Raw genomic sequence first — 23,661 nt, 5'->3', positions numbered from 1 at the left:
CTCCCCAGCATACAAAAGAACCTGCTTGTATTGGAGATTAAAATATTCTTTCTCACCAAGATCCTTAAACCTAAGCAACAATCAGACAGTGGAACTGCAATGTTTTCTCTGTTATCCATGAAACCCGCAGTGCTGCTTCTCTGACACAGCCAATTAGATCACTGACAAAACCTTGCTCTCCAGAACTGTTTCAAATAAAATGAAAATTAGGTATCTGCAGGCTTGGTTTTAATTTCACAAGAACACTGAAGAAATCACTGAAACTAGGAAAGGTGTTTAAGAAAATAATAATGTTTCAAAAAGCCAAAGAATAATAGTAGCTGGGTTTTGCTTCAGCTATGTATTAAAATAATAATATATCCTCTCATCTTGTCACCTTTCCTTTACTCCTTACCACTCAAAATGCAGCCTTCGTTAGAAGATGGTTTGTTTACTGTAAACAAAATTTAGTTACCTGAGGTACCACTTATGTTTTTTTAAGTATGTTTTCAAGAGTTGAAACAGAGCCTGGAATAATGGGATCTCTTTTATCTTATGCCCCATGGCTCTTATTCCTTGCTAACAACATTGAAACTTGTATTTTTTGTTTGATGAAGAAGATGAATCCTTAACTGAGGTTAATAACAGAGTGGGAGCAGGTTCTGGCAATGTGCCAGGCTCTTCTAAATAACAATGCAGATAGTCTTCCAGACACAAACATCTATCTGCTGAAACTGCTTGACTGCGCCATGGATGCCTGTATTAATCTCAGACGGTGGGGGGAAGCCTTGCTTTATGGCAAAAGGACGCTAAAACCATACAGGTAAGAGCTGTGATGACTGTGGTTTATTCAAGTGTCCTACAGGGATGGTCTGTTTATTAAAGTTAGAATTTTTCCCCCCTGGAGACCATTCAATTAAGGCTTATCACTGTTATTCCTGAAAGTGCTTTGGTGCACACCTTCAACCGCAATTTCCCAGTGTGCTTTCTGGATTAGCATATGAAATAAAATATCCATTCTGCTTGGATAGTCAATAGAGCAGGATGTGAAATATTAATGGAAACCACAATAGCAGCTCTGATTATCCACAGTAGCCGTTGTCAACATCTGATCTTTTTATAAGCACATCACACCCATCATTCCATCACCAAAAAATCACTTGTTGGTAGAGACTATCACTGTGGGAGCTCCTGTGTTTGAAATTGAGGGTGGGAGTGTGTATGTGGGGCAGTCAGGTACAGTGTGTAGAGTTCACAGACCGTGATAGAATTAATGTAAATGAATTAGTATGAAGTGTGAAGAAAATAGTAATGAATAGCCCAATGTTTAAGAACATAAGAATGGCCATACTGGGTCAGACCAAAGGTCCATCCAGCCCAGTATCCAGTCTACTGACAGTGGCCAATGCCAGGTGCCCCAGAGGGAGTGAACCTAACAGGTAATGATCTAGTCATCTCTCTCCTGCCATCCATCTCAACCCTCTGACAAACAGAGGCTAGGGACACCACTCCTTACCCATCCTGGTTAATAGCCATTAGTGGACTTAACCCCCATGAATTTATCCAGTTCTCTTTTAAACCCTGTTATAGTCCTAGCCTTCACAACCTCCTCAGGCAAGGAGTTTCACAGGTTGACTGTGCGCTGAGTGAAGAAGAACTTCCTTTTATTTGTTTTAAACCTGCTACCCATTAATTTCATTTGGTGGCTCCTAGTTCTTATATTATGGGAACAAGTAAATAACTTTTCCTTATTCACTTTCTCCACACCACTCATGGTTTTATATACCTCTATCAAATCCCCCCTTAGTCTCCTCTTTTCCAAGCTGAAAAGTCCTAGCCTCTTTAATCTCTCCTCATATGGGACCCGTTCCAAACCCCTAATCATTTATTTATTGATGTTTATTTAATTAACATCAAGAGGCTGAGGTGGTGAAGGAACGTGCCTCCCTGGTTGCCAGTGCTGGTTCTTGTGCTAAATGCAGGGGGAGATTCTGAGGGCATTAGCCCTGTAGGTTATGGGTACCTTGCGACTCTGGCAGCAGCTCTGGCTGTCACGCCTATCCGACCCTCTGGGTCTGAGTTCAGGAGGCTAGCCTGAGTCTCTGCTGCAGCTGCAATATCCACCCAGCTGTTTTTTGTGCACTAGCTCCACCCCCACTAGTGCAGACACAACACCATCTGTCTACCCAGTCTGGGAGGCTCACTCCCAGCTGCAGTGCAGACATACACTCATAAGCCAACGGAAGGTGCTATGGATGATCCTGCTTTCTGTGGGTAGGGTTTGGGATTCACTGGGTCCCAGCACTGTCAAACAGTTCTTGGCAATCTGGTGGAGGAGAGATGGGGAAGGAGGTAGCATGGCTGGCATTGGCCTGTGGCTCCTCTGCTGATGCCAGGTCTTTTGATTCTGAATGTGTGGAGAGTTCACAAGTAAGTGAAGTGCCTGATAGACACGACACCGTCTGTGCTGGCCCTGTGCGTGGCGTAATGCGTGATAGCTGTGTAAACTGAAAATGCAGTTTTTCATTACAGTATCTATTTCTTCTCTTAGTCCTGCCTCATCATGTGATATTGCAGCACACAAAGAGGCTCCGCGACTGCAGTGAAATGCAGGGGGCATGGAAATGCAAAACAATGCATACTGCTGTGAACATGAACATCTCACACCCAGCACATCTTTGATTTTGGTAGGCTGCTGACAGTGTTCGGCATTGTGCTTGGGAACCTGTCCAGTAGCATACTACCTCTGAATAGCTGAGGCTTTGTCTACACTACGCACCTTTTAGCGACACAGCTGTGCCTCAGCAGCTGTGCTGCTCAAAGGCCCACAGTATAACTGCTGTTTGTCAGCAAGAGAGACCTCTCCTGCCGACAAACAAACTTCCACCTCCCTTGTGTGGCAGCAGCTTTACGGGCGGCAGAGCGCTCCTGCCAACAAAGCGCTGTTCACACCCGTGCTCTTTGTCAGCAAAACTTTTGTCATTTGGGGGGAGAGGGGGACTAACACCCCTGAATGACAAAAGTTTTGCTGATGACGTTCCAGTGTAGACAAAGCCTTAGACAGGGACTTGAGGTGCATCACAGCTCCATATTGTAAAAAGCGCTTCCACCATATTATAAGAAGCAAAAGGTTTGCATAAGTTGTGGGTGGCAAGAGTGGCAGAAACCATACATCTGTAATGGCCATGACTTGTTATAACGAGAGGGCATGTGTGCTTTGAAACACCCAAACTCCTTAAGGGTGAAAATCATCCCTATTCAATAGGCCAGCACAAACCACATGACCACACAAGTCCCACTTCACCTTTCAAAATAGGGCTTATGTGGAACTTCAGTAAGGCATAGACATTGTATCAGCTCTCTGCGCAGAGGCAAATTTTACCCCAACTGAATGCAATGCCCATTTGAATGTTCACTTAAAAAATCCTCCCTTGTCTTTTCCCCCTGAACCTATTAACAATGACTGTCAGGCCAGCCATACTAAGTGGGTTTCTCCATGTATTTCACAGCATAAAGATTACAGTAAGACAGACTGCAATTTCATTGGGTCTTTTCATAAATCTTCCCCTGTTTGTTTTCTGGGATATGCTCTTGTATTCAAACCACTTAATACGGTAGGGTTGTTTTTTCCCCCACCCTGTACATTCAGCTAAAGTGTCTTTTGTGAAATGTTACATGCATGAGAAATTTGACCTCTTTTGTACCTCAAGGAAGTTGCCCTTAGTCTTTCTAGATCTGAAAGCATTTTCTGAAGAGAGACATTTTCAGTTTTACTTTATTTCTTTTTACCTTCAGCCATCACGACAAGCTTTAACACACCTGACAAAAAATCCTCAGTTTCTCATTACAACAAATTGCGCCCAACGCAGTAGGAGAGAAAATCCTAGGAAATCTTCTGGGATACATTGACTTTCTCCTGTTGAATCAATCTACTGCTTGGCTGCTCCTGCAGTTCCATTACAGCTATTTATTTTCCTTTTTCAGCTCTGGAAAAAATATTCATACCATTCTCCACAGGGATCACTGAAACACTCAAGCAGTCTGTATATATGGGCAATGATTGCTACAATGGTGAAAGGCTCTAAAGAATTGGTCAAAAACAATTTTAATTTTAAGAAATGTGTTTATTGTGTGTCCCCCATAATTTAACTAGCAGGATTAATATTCGCTGCTGCATGCTCGATGCTGTTTTTAATATATATTTTCACTACAATAGTTACTTAATTTTCAGAATCATCCAGTTTATGTTACTGGCACAGACAGTTGGCTAACTTGCATAAAAAACGATTTATCAAACTTATATATTCAAGAGCTACCTTCAAGTTGTAAGGAATTGTAATAGTTTATGAAAAATAGTGTCTGGGTGCTGCTGAATATTTCTAGATCTTTGAAAAGAGAGAGGAGAGCTGACAGCTGTCAAAATGAAAAGCTACTGATTCGTTTGCCCTAAACCATAATTGTCCATAATTTGTTGAAACCGACAACATATACTTTCACTGAATAGTCTAAACCAAACAATTTTACACAGCTTTTCTTGTAAATTCCAGAGTAACAATTTGTCTGTCCAAGAACCTTAACAAAAGTTAACAGATACTTACTTAAATGAAAACCACCCCATATCATGGTCAGCACTCAACAGCTTGCAAAAATAAACTTCCTTACAAAAATCCTCATGAGCCTAACCACAAAAATAACAGAATATCAACAAGAAGTGCTAGTCAGGTTTGTCATGTCTCACTTAACACATTCACTCTCAGTTTTCACTCCTACTCATAAAGAGCCTGAGCTGAGGTACTTACTCAGGCAAACTCGTACTAAATTAAATAGGATTTGGCCCATAACTACAATCAAATCACATATGCTCAGTTCTGTCTACCTCAAGCATCCAGTCGTTAACTCCAGACAAATACTGGAAGTATGCATCTAATATAAGCAGTGCCTATAAGGACCTGGTATAAAAATCTGCTACACGACATTGGCTATAGCTAAATGGGGAAATTTGGTGACGTCATGGACATATTGGACTTAAGGTGTAAGATACGCAGAGTAAAATCTTGTTTCCCCTTCTTAGTCTGGAGAGGGCTGCAGCTGCAATGGAATTGGTGATGTTCTGTTGCAGAGGCCCTGGTTCAGCAAAGCACTTATGCCCATACTTATGTTCATCCCTATTCGTCACAATCAGCACTTAATCATGTGCTTAACTTTAAGGACACATTCCCTGCAGATGGACCTGCTGCTATCTTGGTCTCCTATGCAGCAACATTAGGGGTTATTGCAGACTAAGGGCTGTACAGTCTCAGGGTTGAGGGGAGGAAATACCTTTTGTCCCAAGGCCAGTGATTCAGTCTTTGTGGGGAATGAGGAGGGAGGATTTCAATTTGATTTCAAGTCTGTCTAAAGAGAGCTGTTACTTCAAAGCTGGACTGGAGAATATTGCATTAAACTGGCACTGAGTCTATGCACATGAACAAGAGACACACAAACAAGAGAGCATAGAGCAGAGCACAGCAGGACTCCGAATATTTTCTGAACAGATTGTTGAATTTTCATGAAGTATTAATGAAATGTAGAGCAGGTACTTCTCATTTAGAATTCTCATCTAGCAAGTTTGCCAGATCCTGGTCTTTAAATATCTCAACTAAATCAGCAGACAGATGAATTAATTTGTGATTGCTACAGTTTCTTCTCCACAAACCATCTTGATGTAAAAAGCTGAGTAGAAGTGAGTAGCTGTGGAACATCCTGTTCTAGAAATAGTCACTCAGTTTATTTTTTCTTTTAAAGCCTCCAAGAAGGCTCTATGGTAAAAATGTCATTTTTTTATTTGATTGATTTTTCTCTTCATTTAATGTGTCTTACAAATAAGCCCTGCACTTTGATGTGTGTGTCTTTTGTAATAAGTGTTTGATAGATGCGATGGCTAAAGACAGTTAAAATAAAACTGTGTTTCTATTGATGTACTCTACAAAATTTGTAGCTGAGAGGCAAAGATTCCCCAGTATAACATGGCATTAAGAGGTGCACTGCCTGTACTTTCTACTAAAAGTCAATCCTCCAAGAATACTGCAATGAAGCAAACTGTTGTGATACATAGCACCACTAGGGGATGCTGGTGTTTAAGGGTTTAAGTCTAGCAGCCAATGGGCATCTCATGAATGTGGGAGGTTCCAAAGAGAGTTGTGATTGACTGGAGAATATGTGAACATATTGATAGTTCAGTGAACAAAGTTCAGTGGTATTGTCTTGATCTTATAACCTCTGGAGTAAACATAACATACCTCTCTGTTCACCCTAGATTAGAACAAATAATTGTGAAAGTAAAAAACAAAGACTGTAAGAGACAAAGAAATGGAGAATGATATGCAGCTTTCCTCTCTTATTTATGGTTTGTACAACATGGCAGCATATGTGTATATTTGATAGTTAGAGCCAAATGCTCATTGGAAGAAGAGAAACTGATAACTACAACAAAAAAGTAATGAATGAAAAACTGCCTAAAATAATACAGTCTGTGAGAAAAGGCATGCACGGTGGGTATGCTTTCATTCCATCAAAAAATTCAGAAAACACAATCATTGAGACATGCATATGGTAAATTCCTTCGTGATGTAACTGATCACTTTGGGGCTGGAGTTAATAAATGTGTAAAAATAGATCCACCGTAAAGGGTATTTGTGAATGAAGTCATGACTGGAACTTGAACTGAGACTCAGGAATGATTTCGTTGGATTGATAAAAGATAAAAGAGCAATTAAGTTACACGGCTGTATAAAAGGAATAGGGACAACTTTTTCAGGCAGGGGCTGCATCTACCTACGTGAATGTGCAGCGCCCTGAGTACTGATCCTGATTAGAGCATTTGAGCAGTTGCCATAAACACAATAAAGCAGAGTAGGTGAGGCTGAAAGGTAAGAAAAGAGAGGGCCTGAATGGCTGAGAACTGGTAGAACGGTGCAGAGCTTTCAGGATGTAAGGCACCAGAACAAACTCACCCCAGGTTACTGGTGACCAAAAGTTACCAATCTGATGCCTTTTTAGTGGCTTATATGAAGTAAGTTGATAGTCACTGCCTAACTCAGTGGTTCCCAAACTTGTTCCGCCGCTTGTGCAGGGAAAGCCCCTGGCGGGCCGGGCCGGTTTATTTACCTGCCGTGTCTGCAGGTTCGGCCGATTGTGGCTCCCTCTGGCCGCGGTTCGCTGCTCCAGGCCAATGGGAGCTGCTGGAAGCGGTGCGGGCCGAGGGACATACCGGCCGCCACTTCCAGCAGCTCCCATTGGCCTGGAGCAGCAAACCGTGGCCACTGGGAGCTGCAATCGGCCAAACCTGCGGACGCGGCAGGTAAACAAACTGGCCCGGCCTGCCAGGGGCTTTCCCTGCAGAAGCAGCAGAACAAGTTTGGGAACCACTGGCCTAACTCTCTATGTCCTAACCACATGTCCTCCTAGGAAACAGGTTTTCTGGCTCATTGTTTACTTTCTGTATGTCTCTGTCTAGCACTTTAGACATTAGACTCTTCGTATTCTTCCCCGATTTCAGGTGAGACATGTATCAGGAACTATATGAATCCTGACTCTGTTATTGGTGGATAGTAATTTGTAGTCCAGTTCTAAATAACTCATTTTTTGAACGGAACTTTTTCTTAACTAGATCACAGAGGCTTGCAGAGACTCATCTTTCTCTGGCACAACCACAGGTGTACACTTTTCTCCACCTCCAGTGCAATGCTTGCATAGGATTTCAGGCGCTAATTATGGGAAGAATTTGGGCTGTATGTCATTTAGAGTTTCAAAATGTCTTTAGATGCTTTCCTTTGATTGCATTGTAGGACCTCTTTCAGGTAGGCCGTTTAGGACTTCAGGACTTCTTCAGAATAGGGATCGTAATCCCAATCTATCTTCTTCCTTTTAAGAGCTGCAGTGTTTTCTTTTGTTGCAGTTAAGAAGGATGAGTTGGAGGTCTCTGTATTGTAATTAGAGCCGTCATGTGTTGTACTGGAAATGTTAATCAAATGGTACTGATTGAAGCTCTTTGCATCAACCTACTTGTATGCAGACACCCATAAAAGGAGACAAAATGCCCAAAATGTAAATGATGATAAAGTACTATAACTGTGCACAATAGATAGCCAACAGATTCTCTGGTCTGATAAATCAATCTAGAAAGACATGAGCAGATATAATGTACACTTCAGAACATATACGGAGTGGCTATTGAACCTACAGCGGGAATGGTTTGCAGAATAGATGGGTTTGTAGGAGTTTTGCTAAGGAGAATGAGAGAGTTCATGGCAGGCAGTGTTCTTTCTAAGCACAAGGGTTGGGATACAAGGTGATCTAAAGACAGGATTCAGAGGTAGGAGGAAGGGAGCAGTCAGGATGATGAAATGGTGAGCAGGGAGCAGGAGGAATGTAGGAGATTAAGGCAATGGTGCACTTGTGGATTACTTTGAAAATGAGGAGAACTTTGAACTTTGTGTGAAAGAAGCCACTGAAGAGATAGAAGGAGAGATGGAGGGGACACTGTCAAGGCTGTAGAAAATAAGATGAATTTAGCAGCACCATTTCTGGTGGGTTGAAGAGAGAGAGAGAGACAAAGGAGAAGTCAGACTATGGAGTAAGCAGTTACCATAGACAAGTATTAAGGTGGGAGAAAGTGCAGTAGGCAGAGAGTTAATGGGAGGACAATTGTGGTCAGACAGTGTCTAGTTTTCCTTTGAAGAAGTTGACAAAATCTTGGATAGAGGAGATGAAGAATGGGGAGCTGGCAGTAGTTCCAAGAAGGCAGTCAGAAGTAATGAAGACTTCCTGGTAGTGGAGGAGTGGAAGCTGATGAGAGGGGGAAGTTGTAGTAGTTTAGCAAGAGAAAGTATAAAGTTGAGGCAGGAAAGAACAAACTTGTGTGGGTTGGGGGAGTAGAATTTCTCCAGTGATGCTAAGTGGAGTGCAGGTAAAGTTGCTGGGAAGAGAGACAGAATTGGAAGGAGGTGGGGGGTCATGGAGCAGCAGGAATGACGAGCAAAATGAAAATATCAGAAAAGGAGTGGAGAGAAAAAGACTCCTGGTCTAGAGAAAAATTTTTTCATCTCCCCTTCTCCCCTCTCCACTCTGACCCTGCAAAAAAAAAAAAGAAAGAAAACAAAATACTGTCACAACTGCAACACTTGCCTAAGAGGAAAATCATCTTTCTCCAGCTGTTTAATGCACTCTTGGAAGACATGGTCGACAAGCTGCCAAAAGTGAAGATAAAGTTGTAGGATCAAAGAATACTTATTACAATCCCATCATGAATACATTTCCATATTAATTCCAGTACTTTACCAAGAACGATGCACTCTGAAAACTTAATATACGTATAAGGCTGGTCAGCATTTCAGAAGTCTCTAGGTAACTGATGAAAGTGACAGCCAACAAGTAGGAGCATGATAGACAGTTCTTTCCTTTCAATCTGTTCTCAACCAAATTAAAAAAGAAAAAGAAAAAAGAAAAGAAAAGAAAATCTCTTAGTGCAGAAGCATGCTTGGCAGACTTTGAAAAGTGGAATTATATCTTAGACCACTATGAAACAAAAGGCTCAACACACACATTCATGAAAAGGAAAACCATTTAGGAGATTAATTTTATAGTTACCAAGGGAATTTGCAACATTTACCACAAATTTTTTTAGATCATTCCCTTTCAGGTAATGGCACGATATGTTTTTGTAAGATTTTGCTCTAAATCATGCCAGATCCTACTCATTAACTGCGGTACGTTGCAGCGTACAAGACGGCCCATCACATATGCCTTGTACCCTATGAAATATGGTGCAGTTTCCCAGGAGATCTTATAAGAGGTCGTGAAGCTTGTGACCACGGGAATGTATGACATGTTAGTTGCTAGCTTTCAGGAATAGTTACAGATAAGTTATCTTAGATCACTTGTCTTACCATTGTACAGTAGTTGTCTAGTAGGCCTTGCATGTTTCAAAGGATTTCAAAATGTAAAGCCACGTTGAGTAAAGTTACTTCTCCTCATTTAGCATGTCAGAATTTTCCGATGAAAAGCACGTGACGTACTTGAGGTGAGATAACATCCTGCATACTTCCCCTTACCTTTATCTATTGCTGTCTGTCTGCACACTGTTGATCTGTGTATTGTCTTGTTGGCATGTTTGCAGCACAGGTGAGCACTACCAATGCTGGAATTTATCAAGAGGTGCGCATTAGCTAGCAAGTTGTGCAAGGCTGCTTTCTGTGTCGACAGAGAGAGACCAGCTTTTCTTTCCTTGTGGAGTAAGGCATAGACAAGATTATGAACTAAATGGAAGTATGTTGTTTCCTAGACAAATGGAGATTTTCAAAATATTATGGACTCAGTAGTGCCTTCAAATCCCTGCCCCACACTGGGGACAATGCACAGCCCAACAGCCAGCTCCAGTTTCATGGTGGAGTTACATTTCCTGGTACTTTGAGGAGGAAAGGAGAGGGCAGCTGTTGCATCTTCTTGAGCAGTGTATGCTTCACACTGCACGCATTTGGCTCTATGAGCTGGTGCAGAGGGTACCACTGATTGCATCCTTTGATCCCTCACATACCTTAAAAGAGGCCAAAACACAATTTGACCCTAATACTTATCACCATCCAGTATCAGTTTGTTCCATTTATCTCTGGATGGATTGAATGGCCTAATTCTTGGCAGTATTAAAATGAAGTGTACGGTCTGTATTAACTGAGTGGGAAAAAGGTATTTTCTACCAGTTAGTTTGTAATGTCCCCACTTCACTGTTAGAATCAATGGTTGCAACTCCACTGAAGTCAGTGTCCTTTTGTGGTGAAATCCTGGTGCACTGAAGTCAGTGACAAAATTCTCATTGATTTCAGTGGGGTCAGGACTTCACCATTGGTGAATATGTCTCAGTATGTAGTCAGGGCTGGTTTTGGAGCAGAGTGCACTGTTTCTGATGTGTCTGGTCAGATTCTTTGGGGCTAGAATTTGCTTCACTTTTTAGAAGATTTGTATGGCAAGTGAAGCGGAGTATATAGAGGAACAGTGGCATATAAATGTAGTTCATTTCACACATGAAAGACAGTTGATTATGGTGACAAAAAAAATATGCCAAAGGACAAAAAAAAATTGGTTAATAACTTTCCTAGGTTTTCATCACATTAAAAGTGATGTGAAATAAGAGGAAAATGTCACAGAAAATGATTTATTGCTTGCTCAAGTTCACTTTTTCTAAAATAATATTTCACAAGCTGAGTGTGCTTTAGTTAAATAAATACTTCAAATTAATAAAAAAGGCCAGCTTCTCAGGTGGTGCAAATTGATTTCAATGGAGCAATGCCCTTTTACATCAGATGAGGATCTAGTTGAAAAATTTTCAGTGGAACAGCATGTCTCAATGGGCATGAATTCAAGTATTCATGCGGCACACAATAACCACATGCAGCAGGCTTCTGTTGTTGTTGCCTTTCCACTCAATAAGTGATCCCCATCAGGGCAGATTGCTCAGGGCAATGGCTTTATCTGTCTCCCAATAATTCACCCAATCATTGTATTAGTACACACTCAATTGAGGTCCCATTATATTGGGTTGTTTAGAACAAAGTAGATGCTGCCAAACAAACTGCATTTCAGTATACAGAGCAGACAGTTCATGTGGTGACTTCTGAACGTTCCTCACCTTGACATTCCTGGCTTCAGTAGCTACCCTTTGGCAAATTTTCACTTGGCTTTGTTTACTCAAGGTTTACAAAAGCTATTTGCTTTCCAGGGTCCTTGGCGGCACTGGTGACAGCAATGGCTTATATAGAGATACCTTAGTCTGTATCTGAAACAAAGTTACAGCATTGTATTCAGTACAATAACATTATCCCAACTTGTGATTAAGTGCTTATTGAGTTCCATTTCCTTATAAGAACTTGTGTAAGAACCCAAGAATGTATGCCACAAGTGAACTAAGCATTAATCTGTCAGCAGCTCAAGTGTGTTTGGGATAGTGCAATGGAAATATGCAATATAGTGACACATTGTTTGTTCGCTGGGAAGCATTTAAGAGCAGATGGAACCCGTAAAATAGACTGATTCATCAAAGTGCATAGCCTGTATCAGCTTCATTAGATGCCTCTTTGTTTTAACCTATATAAACAAAGGACAGAGATTTTGGGATCCTCAGTAAAGTATCAGAAGCTCTGCTTTTGGGAAAAAAAGCATTAATAATATACAAGACTTTATTGGGAGAGGGTATTTTAAAAGAAATCCATCTTGGTCCTGAAATTAAAAGTTGGGGGGAAACTACAGTATCTTTATGGAAATGTCTTAAAGAATTGAATGTCGGTGCAGGATGTGATTTTTCAAAGCAACCAAATGGAATTTGGTGCCCGGATCTCAGTAGAGTTTCAAAGGGAATTGGGCACCTAACTCCATTAAGCTCTTTTAAAATCCTACCCTAAACAAATAGGGTTCTGTAGCAATGTGGTGGGGTTCTGTAGAAATCACTCAACACACCAATTAAATTTAAGGCTGACCATTCTACAGGGTTTCTTTTTTTCTAACTATATTATAGAATTCTATAGAAAGTGGATCTAATTATGTGTTGAATCGATAGGGCTTCTCCAAAGGGGTGTATCTGAAAAGGAGAGACCTGGGCATTTCATCCTGAATGCAGACGATCTGTGTTCTACCATTTACAAATTTGTGATGCACAGTAAACAATGTGATGCACTCAGACAGACCCCTATGACAACAGAGCTCCAATGACAACTTCATCACTTGCAGGGTCCTAGCGGCCTCAAGCTGTTAATTGAAGGTGCAACTACATCTCTGCTTTTTTTTTTAAACTGAATTGAATTAGTTCAGTAATTTAATGGAAGAAAAAAATCAAATTCGGAGAAGACTGGTTTTGTAACCTGACAACAAAGGTCAAAATGTTCCATTTTGGAGACCGAGAGGATGTGGATTTTTAGTATGTCTTGCGTTCCATGTAGTACAGCATATACTTGATTTCAAAAGATTTGCAGGGGGCTTGTGTTAGAAATACTGCATATTGTCATAGCATGGAATAGCATGTCAGCATATATCATTGTATTTGTTTGAATTGTGTGTACTGTGGAAAGAGTGATGTATTGATTTTTCTGAAAACCCTTAAGTCAATTCATTTTATGCACACTACCTGATGTAGTTGTACTGAGCCAACTTTTGCATATGTTTTAGTGTGTTTGTGGATAATGTCCTGGGACGACTGTAATTGTTAAAAGATACTATAAAGGTTGGTCCTCTTCAAGCATATGTGAAAATTGGCTACACGCATATGCCGTAAGTGTAGTTTAGATTGTAGGGCTGTTAAATACAAAACACTGTGGCTCAAACAATTCTTGCCCTGGAATTCTGCATCATGTATAATAATCTTACTACCCAAATCAGGCAAACAGAATAACATGTTAAGGCGTATAGAGATAGTATGCCACTGAAGACCCAGTACGTGCTTGCTATGGCAATAGCTTCAAATGAATTATTGACATTTCAGTTAAAGATTTGTTTTTATTATATTGTTCCACTGCTCACCTTACTGTCGCCTCTGTAGGGGGAGAAGAAACCCCGTTTCCATCCACTCCCCCACAGTACAGGGAAGAAGTGGGAGTAGAGAAGGAGAGCAAGCAAGAGCAGCCAGTTCTGAGTGTGATAGGTCCCAAATTCTCACTTATTCTCAGATCCGTGCATATTCCTCTTTGTAACAATGTTATCAAAGGTCATCTTCTATACTTTTATTGATATGACTGCTCACAGTTATTGCATTTCTCAATGGAAGATAGGTAATGGTTTGGTTTGTATTGCACTGGATTTATGGAATTTACAGTGTCTGTGGAGATATTTTGCTTTCCTTGCTGGTTTTTATCCTACCAAATTGCTTCTTACTAAAATCCATGTAATAAAAGTGGTCATGAGGGCCTGATTTTAAAAACAAGGGAAATTTGGAGATAAAGCAGCAGCTTCATCTTTATCTGATCCCTGTGTGTGAAAATATTGCTGTACATAGTATGCCTGTCTTCAGAGACCTTTTGCGATACCAAGGCCGGACTAAATCATATTATATTGCCAGTTTAAGCAAGATCTTCCTCTTAATATCTAAGTGAAAACATCAGGTGAGATCCTGACCCTATTGTAGTTAAAGGCAAAACTTCTATTGAGTTCAGTAGGGCCAGGATTTCACTTGTCACTGATAAGTCATATTGAAGTGTCTGGTGTACTTTATCCATTTGTTCTTTATCGCTAAGGACAGTTTTATAGAATCAGGCCTTGATTTTCTTCCCTTACACTGATTTTACACAGGTAAAACTCCATTGCTCTGAGTGACATGAGCATCAAGCCCATCACCTTTGGTTTCTACAGCAGCTTCTTTTGTAATGTATTGACAGATATTTCCAATTCTCCATGTGGTCCATGAGGCATGATCTGCTCTTTAATATTAGCATAGCCACACTTTACAATTGAATCTTACTCATTATGGATGAAGACATCTGTTTTTTATAGCCTACTGAAGATTACAAAGTTTTATACTGTGTAACCCATATGAAACAATGATACAAAATGTAAAGTTAAGATTTCCTTAGGCAGCATCAGAATGTACTTTGCAGTTGGAACAAGCAAAGGGATTCTGGACAATGCAAAAAAAGCATCATCAAATCTTTTTTCCTCATTATCTCTCTAGGCTAGGCGTAGCAAGGAGAAAGATACTAAGCTGAGAGATCACGGAAATGAAAAGAGAACTTATAATTAATTAATTATCTTTAAGCTGTCCAAACATATTATTTTTCTCTGCTTCAAAGGCACACTGTGCACTACAGGAGGTTATCAGAAGTTATGATCCTTTTCCAAACGGCAGTCCTTAGCAAGCTGATATTCCTGTACGTGTATAAAACTCATCACAAACCTTTTTCTCTGAGAAACTCTGTCTCAGCACTCTGTCGAGATCAGACGCACAAATTAACAGGTAGTGCCAAAAACCACCAAAAGACTGTATGCAGAATTCAGTGATAACATAGTGGTGTAATTAACTTACACCGTGGTGACTGATCCTCTTCTCATAGCAGTTTTACACCGATGGACTTTCACTGGCTTCAGAGAAGTTACTCCTGATATTCACTGTGGAGGGTGAGAGTCTCCTGGCTTGTTGGTCAGTCAGAAAGCAGTTTTGGACTGATTTGGCACATAGTGGATGTGCGGAATGAGTGTAACCTACACCTTTTAGGACTTTACAGCGCTGCACTTTACAGTGCTGCAACTTTCTCGCTCAGGGGTGTGAAAAAACACCCCTCTGAGTTCTGCAAGTTTCTGCGCTGTAACATGGCAGTGTAAACAGTGGATCAGCGCTGGTAGCTACTCCCCTCATGGGGGTGGGTTTTTTAGAGCGCTGGGAAATCTATACCGCAACTACACAAGCCATGTTAAAGGGCTGCCCCGGCAGCGCTTTAACGTTGCCAGTGAAGACGTGCCCTTAGATGTTCTGTGGGAATACAGTTCAGCCTTTGGCATAAGCAGGTGAATATCAGATATGTGCCTGCTTACAGCAGAGTTGCATTTGGCCTCAGGGATGTTGGAGATGGTGCAGCATAGTTTTAAGAAGGGAGGGCTGCTTTATCTTATCTTGATGTTGATTGCTTCCTCCTTTGTCCCTCCCTTAACATGCAAATCGTTCTAATTTTGCACATCAACTTGCACATCACCAAGTTGGCAAAAGGTACCTTACTTTGCCATTTGCAACCACTTATGCCTATCTTCTGACCAATTTACAGCTGACCTGTCACTTATACTGATATATACATATATATAGGTCAGCAGTGATTTTGGTTGAGAGATTTCTTTTGGAGATGCATCCTCTTCCTGCAGGCTGCATCTGGCATTGTTTGTCTAATAAAAAAATACATTATTGCAGAAAAGTGTTATTAAAGAAACATGCTCTGCAGAACTTTGTCTTGCCTTTTTCCCACTTGAAAAGCCAGCCAGGAAGCAACAAGCTCTCAAGAGATCTGTTTTCCTTCTTTACATTTAAAATGTTGCCTTTTGTAAGCCACAGGGTTCCCTGAAGCACTATCCAAAAACACACAAGCATATGCAAAAGTTGGCCACAGATATGTACCATATGTGTATTGTACATTTAGAGACTCTAGGGCTTTCAAAACTACAAAACCTCAGGGCCTAAGATACCAGTGCTCAGTCTTATCCTGTTTTTTCTTAATGGCCCCTTAATACTTGGTGACATACAACAATGGAATGAAGAGAGACACCGAATTTAAGAAAAAACAACGAGGAGTACTTGTGGCACCTTAGAGATGAACAAATTTATTTGGGCATAAGCTTTCATGGGCTAAAACCCACTTCATCAGATGCATGGAGGGGAAAATACAGTAGGCAGGTATATATACACAGGTTTCAGAGTAACAGCCGTGTTAGTCTGTATTCGCAAAAAGAAAAGGAGTACTTGTGGCACCTTAGAGACTAACCAATTTATTTGAGCATAAGCTTTCATGAGCTACAGCTCACTTCATCGGATGCATACTGTGGAAAATACAGAAGATCTTTTTATACACACAAACCATGAAAAATGGGTGTTTACCACTACAAAAGGTTTTCTCTCCCCCCACCCCACTCTCCTGCTGGTAATAGCTTATCTAAAGTGATCACTCTCCTTACATACAGAGCATTTATGCTTATGGATGAATGTTATTGAAAAAGATATGTATTTGCATATGAATACAAATTTCACTTTACCTCTTTTCAGAGTGCCTACCGTGGATACCTCTATATTTCAGTACTTTCAGAATGATTCTTGGCTTCCCTTAGCAACCTTAAAACACACAATATGTAGAATTAATTCTGAAACAAAAATGGGAAGGATGGTGATGTGATGTGTTTGTGCTGGACCCATTGCTAACAACGGTGATTAGAGTCAAAGTCCAACCATTAATAATTCCTTTGTAAACTTGTAAGCAAGATGACTGCTATAAAGGGACCCTCTCTCAAGGCAGCTAAATCTAACACTGAGCTAGCGGTGGTGGCTTCGGTTCACAGGTTGCATGTGTGCATGTCACACCATCTCTTCCTTTTGTCTGCTCTGATCAAAGAGCTGGACACTGGTATATTTCAGTAGCCAACCTGCCCCTGAGGGTGGAGCAGGAGAACTGCAAATCTGTGGATCAGAGCTGGCTATAGATATTATTATGTGACAGTGACTCTTCAGGGAAGAACTAGGTATGTGCAAACAAGCCCACAGAGAAGATCTGTCAGATCACGCCATATGAAATCACAGAATCATAGAATATCAGGGTTGGAAGGGACCTCAGGATGCCATCTAGTCCAACTCCCTGCTCAAAGCAGGACCGATCCCCAATCATCCCAGCCAGGGCTTTGTCAAGCCTGACCTTAAAAACTTCTAAGGAAGGAGATTCCACCACCTCCCTAGGTAACACATTCCAGTGTTTCCCCACCCTCCAAGTGAAAAAGTTTTTGCTAATATGCAACCTAAACCTCCCCCAGTGCAACTTGAGACCATTACTCCTTGTTCTGTCATCAGCTACCACTGAGAACAGTCTAGAGCCATCCTCTTTGGAACCCCCCTTCAGATAGCTGAAACCAGCTATCAAATCCCCCCTCATTCTTCTCTTCTGAAGACTAAACATCCCCAGTTCCCTCAGCCTCTCCTCGTAAGTCATGTGTTCCAGTCCCCTACTCATTTTTGTTGCCCTCCGCTGGACTCTTTCCAATTTTTCCACATCCTTCTTGTAGTGTGGGGCCCAAAACTGGACACAGTACTCCAGATGAGGCCTCACCAGTGTCGAATAGAGGGGAACGATCACGTCCCTCGATCTGCTGGCAATGCCCCTACTTATACATCCCAAAATGCCATTGGCCTTGTTGGCAGCAAGGGCACACTGTTGACTCATATCCAGCTTCTCGTCCACTGTAACCCCTAGGTCCTTTTCTGCAGAACTGCTGCCGAGCCATTCGGTCCCTAGTTTGTAGCGGTGCATGGGATTCTTCCATCCTAAGTGCAGTACTCTGCACTTGTCCTTGCTGAACCTCATCAGATTTCTTTTGGCCCAATCCTCCAATTTGTCTAGGTTCCTCTGTATCTTATCCCTACTCTCCAGCGTATCTACCTCTCCTCCCAGTTTAGTGTCATCTGCAAACTTGCTGAGAGTGCAATCCACACCATCCTCCAGATCATTTATGAAGATATTGAACAAAACCGGCCCCAGGACTGACCCTTGGGGCACTCCACTTGATACCGGCTGCCAACTAGACATGGAGCCATTGATCACTACCCGTTGAGCCCGACAATCTAGCCAGCTTTCTATCCACCTTATAGTTCATTCATCCAGCCCATACTTCTTTAACTTGCTGGCAAGAATACTGTGGGAGACCGTGTCAAAAGCTTTGCTAAAGTCAAGGAACAACACGTCCACTGCTTTCCCTTCATCCACAGAGCCAGTTATCTCCTCATAGAAGGCAATTAGATTAGTCAGGCATGACTTGCCCTTGGTGAATCCATGCTGACTGTTCCTGATCACTTTCCTCTACCAGCACTTCTCCCAGGCAGTGTCTGCCAGCTTCTCCCATGGTAGTCTCTGTTTTCTGTCATGGTGGCTTGATACAGGGCAACTCTGGAACAGCTCATGCCCTTCCCTCTTCTCCCAGGTTCCAGTTCCTCCCAGCTTCAGCTCACTTGATGGCTATCTAACCTGTTTCCTCCACTTTTCTTCCCATTCAGCTGGGTAAGGATGTGATCAGGATGCCAGGTGAGCTAAATTTGTGGCAGAGTTGAGGTAGGGTAATTTTCCAAGGTGTTATAATGAGCTATTGCTCTGACTAACGACTTGACAATCTAACCCAAAAACTAATTGTCACCAGTGGCTGCCTTATTTCATGGGAGCCCTTCCCCTTCAGCCAGCCTCCTTGGGGCAGGAGTGAACAGAAGACCCGAATGACTCTTCTCCTCTCTTCATTTCTGAGGATAGGTTACTACTGCCAACCTTAATCCTCCTTTCAGAAATTGCTGTTGCTGTAGCCCAGGCCAGAGAATATTCTTTACCCCACCTCCCCTGGGGGTAGTAACTTCTTATCTCCTCCCCCTCCTCCTCCTCAGGCAAAGCAGAAGTGGGAAGAGCAATGCAGCACGATCCGGTCCTGGCGATGAATGCTCCTAGTACGGTGGAACTCAATTATGGTTAAGTGAAACTTCACTAGGGGCCTGAGCCAAGAAAACATTCTAGTCAATGAAAAGACTCCCATTGACTTCAGTGGGTATGGGTCAGACTCCATGAGAGGAGTACTGCTTCACTGTGGGCCAAGATGTCCCCCATCCTCTGTGACTGCAGGTTGTCCTGACCTAGGAAAACAGCTGCAGTTCCGCTGCAGAAAGGGGATTCTGAAAGGGGTAGCAAAAAAAGACGACTAGAATAAATACTGTAAGGAATGATCTGGCTCTGCCAGGATGATGGACCGGTAATGGAAGTTTTCTGTCTCTAGCTAAAATGATTCCATTATCCTTTTTTCCTTGATGGTGAGTTGCACATGACATTTTACCCTCAACACCCATTTTTGTACTCCCACTATCCATGCATTAATGTTATCTGTTGCCTTGCATTATCTCTTTGGTTATCATAACAGGCATTTGCCATTCCACAGCTGATTAATATGTTAGAGCATGTTGGATCCTCTATGGGTATAAAAATTTTTCCTACCTTAGACAAACTTTCTTAGACTTTCCGTTCTCACTAAAACCACACCCGCTGACTGCTGCTTGCATTACTTTGCATTCACCTCGCTCTGAGGCAACTCTGAAGTGTTTTTATACTACTGTGATTTTATTGCACCTGTTCTCCCTACACATCTATATTACATCGGATGACATAGCCTTTCATAGGGTCCCTTGTGAGTATGAGTTTTCAGAGGTTTTTTTAAACCAGATATGTTTCCACTTTCAGATCTCTCTCCCTTCCCTCTATTTCCTGTATATACAAATAAACTATTTTATATGCAGAGCCATTATCAACCTTGTCTTTAGCCTTATGATAAAGGTCAAGTAGATTAGTTAGGCAGGCGCTTGCCCTTCTAAATCCATGCTGGTTATCTCCTTTTAGATAATTACTATCTATTTTCTTCTCTTATATGCCCCAGGGTATCGTTTCCATTCCTTGAATACTGCAAGGTTAAATTCATCTACAACTGACACATTTTGCTAGGTTTCAACTGTTCTAACTGATTTAATACCAATGCTGCTTTGATTAGTCATCCAGGACACTGGAAATAATGCTAGATCAGGAAAAATATTTGTATTATTCTCTGATGTAAATACTCAAATATTTGAGCTCCATAGGCTATTGTTTCCATCCTCTGTAACAGCATTCCTCAGTCTATAGATGTTCTAATTTTGTTGTTCGCTAGTGAGTACAAGGAGCATATTTATATTGTATATAAAAAAGCCACGTAAGTTGAGGAGTAGAATCATAAAATAGACCATACTAGTATTAACCTCCTTGTAACCACCTATCAGATGGATTTCAAAACACTAGAGAGTCATGGCTTCTCAGTGCTTCATTTTTAAAGAAAACAATAATATTGTGCTATTAATAAACTAAAGATTGTCAACATTTTAAACCTGTCAGGGAAAACAGACAGTATAAGCATAACAGATTTTTTATTTTGCAGTCTGTGTGTATGATGATAATTACAGCATACATATGTGGGCTTTATACACATTTGTACGTGTGAAATGCATCTTAAAAATTACTTGCTTCCAGGGGACATCCAACGTCTGCTGAACTTTCAAGTTGGATAACAAGTGCATTGATAGAAGATATCTTATCCACAAATTAGTGTGTGCTTTTTAAATGTTAGTCCTTCTTTTAGTTGCCTTTCATTCTTACTTTTCATCTCAGCAGGGCATTGGAGAGGCCACACATAGTAGTGTGGCATGACACAATGAGACAAGTAGAAGTGCTTCTTTCAAAATCACTAGTGTGCTCTATGATTTCAGATGAAAATGTATGGTTCTGGCTCAGTGATGCTCTCTAAATATAGTATTGATTCCTAAATTTATGGTAACAAAATGGAACATTTTACTTCAACTAACCTCTAATGTCACGCTCTGGCGCTTTTACAGGACTGGGGCCAACCCTCTCCCGATCTTATTTATATCGTCATACCAAAGAAGAGAAGAGAGCTTATCACAGCAAGGAAGTCTCATTCTCTCAGCCTCCAAATAATTTACATTAGCCAGACTGTGCTTAGCTCAAACTAATTACGTTGGATGGGTTTTTGCCTTTGTGAAAAAATAGTTTTGAGAAGCAATCTTGGCCCTCGCCGCCCCACATAAATATGAGCACATAGACTCATCGTACCGGATCAGATTCCAGGAGGGACACCCACAAATGTTGCTGCAGCCTCCTACTCAAATGCTGTATCTCATAGAGCTCGTCAGTGAAGCAGTGAGTTTTAATAACACTCCTGGCTGGGACAGCTCATGTAGCTGAGTCCAGAAGAAAATAGTCAAAACAACTTCACTCTCTGATGAGTCTCCCTAAGTTAAGAGAGAACTCTGCTAACAGGATTTGTATGGTATGTCCCTCTCCTATCTCCTCTCTTCTTCCTGTATGTCTTAGGGTTTGTCTACACTGGCACTTCGTTGGCAAAACATTTGTCGTTCAGGAGTGTTAAAAAAACACACAACCCCGAACAACAAAAGTTTTACCGACGAAAAGCGCCGGTGTGAACAGCGCTTTGTCGGCAGGAGCGCTCTCCTGCCGACAAAGCCGATGCAACATGTGGGGGATGGAAGGGGGAGCCCTCTCCTGCCAACAAACAGCAGCTACACTGCACGGCTTTTAGCAACACGGCTGCAGCAGCACGGCTGCGTCGCTAAAAACCTCGTAGTGTAGCCATAGCCTTATTCTCACTTCCTTTTTGTGACACAGTGTACATACCCCACACTGTGTCCAGGAAGGGATTAACAGCATGCCAGAGCCTGCTTAACCTGCTAGGTAGGAAGGTCTCAAAAACTGGTGGCTCACTAAATACAGGAAGGAGTGCTAGGCTGTGTGTTCCCAGGGGGAGAAACAACCTCTCTCCCTTCCTCCTTTCTGGGAAAGGACACGAGTAGGAGGATCCTATGCCCAGGAACCGGTCCAGAGACTGAGGAAGAACTGTGGCACTGACCCTAGAGAAAGTGTGCTGGCTGAAAGATGCTGTGAGTTAAAGGCTCTTATTTTGTGCCTGTCCAGGTACTTTATTTAGAGTCTGTGTGGGAGTATTAGTGAGAGCTAAGAATATTTCTTTATTTGGGCTAGGGCCAAGGAAAGCTCTGGTATGTACGTGTCTGTTAAAATAGGTTGGATGCTGCACCTTTGTATATTGATTTCTAATAAAGCCAAACCTACTCTGAAGCTATATCTTCACTGAAAAAACGGTGGGGGGAGGAGGCTGCAGTGACATAGCTAACAAGCATTAATTGTTCCATGGTAAAAACAGACCCTTTTTTTCTGGCAATGAGGCAAAACCTCTCAAACATCCTTTTCCTCCATGTTTCTTCTTTATTACTCTTTCCTTCCTAAAGGTAAGAGTAGGCAAACATTCCCCCCCCACACACACACACACTCCACTCTCTCCTCCGTTGTCTTGTACTGCATGAAGTGAAGTGACCCGTGGAATGATGTTTTTACTACGAAGACAGTCAGCTGGCCCACAGCTATGAAACGCCCCTCCACCAGACTGCAAGCCAAAACGCAAGGACTACCTCTTTGCCTTAGCCTTCCCATATGAGAAACACATGTAAAGAACAAAGAGTTAATGTGCTCTCGGATGGGAGGGATTAAAGAGAAAGCAGTGACGGACAAGGCCAGTGAAATGAAGTTCCTGAAAATTCATCTTTTTTCTGGAAAGAGGGAGAGGAAATTCAGTTCTATTCGTAGACTGCTCAGAGGATCATTATAGTTTTGTATGCTGCTACACAGGTACTATGATGTGATGAGTGTAGTGTAAAAACCGTGCTGGATCAGCGCTCTAGCCAATCTTACATGTCTGAAATATTAAATGACTTTTTGATAAAAGCCATAGGAACATGGATATATTTTTATCTAAATATTTTAGGATTTGTCTGTATTTACAATACTTTGTGCTCTTCCTGAACAGTTAAAGTGTCCCAAATGCAGACAGTATGCAAACTATTACAATATTCGGAGTGATTTTTTTAAGAGTTAAAGCCAGGACGTTAGAAAACAAAGCAGTAGTCTTGAGTGTGTTAAAATAAACAGTCCAGCCAAGAGCTTTTCATCAGTTTAATGTTGCAGAACTCGACCAAAGAGGCAAGTTTTTGCATTAGATGGCTGCTAACATGAGCACTGCAGCTGCATTTGTGTGTTCATATTCATTATTGCTAGTGGTCCTCCTGGATTACAAATGATCCAGAAGAATTTGAATCTTCATTTTGATTCTAAAGTCTTTTTAATTTTGGAAGGAGCAGAAGGAAAGAATACTCAAAGCATCATTATTTCTCTCTACGATTTGCTGGAAGTGGCAGAAGCTATTAAAAACTGAAGGCATACATATCTCATGCTATTCCGCTAACTGGTAATTGAAGTGCAATTAAATTTTTCACGGTGTAGATTGTGTCTGTTTTTCAAATAACTTAGAAGCTATGAGCCTTTGAGA

At 41.5% G+C, this 23,661-nt stretch overlaps 1 protein-coding gene across 9 annotated transcripts in view; it reads left to right on the top strand.

Moving 5' to 3' along the window:
* Positions 1-23,661, top strand: part of SMYD3 (SET and MYND domain containing 3) — a 658,827-nt gene that overhangs the window by 594,004 nt on the left and 41,162 nt on the right. For all 9 annotated transcript variants that reach the window (XM_073338294.2, XM_073338292.2, XM_073338291.2 and 6 more), the window contains one exon: positions 628-802. In XM_073338294.2, coding sequence (XP_073194395.1) covers positions 628-802 — 175 coding nt within the window. The remainder of the gene's footprint in view (positions 1-627; positions 803-23,661) is intronic.

Source organism: Lepidochelys kempii, chromosome 3 (assembly GCF_965140285.1).
Source record: "Lepidochelys kempii isolate rLepKem1 chromosome 3, rLepKem1.hap1, whole genome shotgun sequence".
In the NCBI taxonomy this organism is placed as follows: Eukaryota; Metazoa; Chordata; order Testudines; family Cheloniidae; genus Lepidochelys; species Lepidochelys kempii.
The sequence above is the reverse complement of the archived record's forward strand: the minus strand, read 5'-3'. Positions and strand labels throughout refer to the sequence as shown.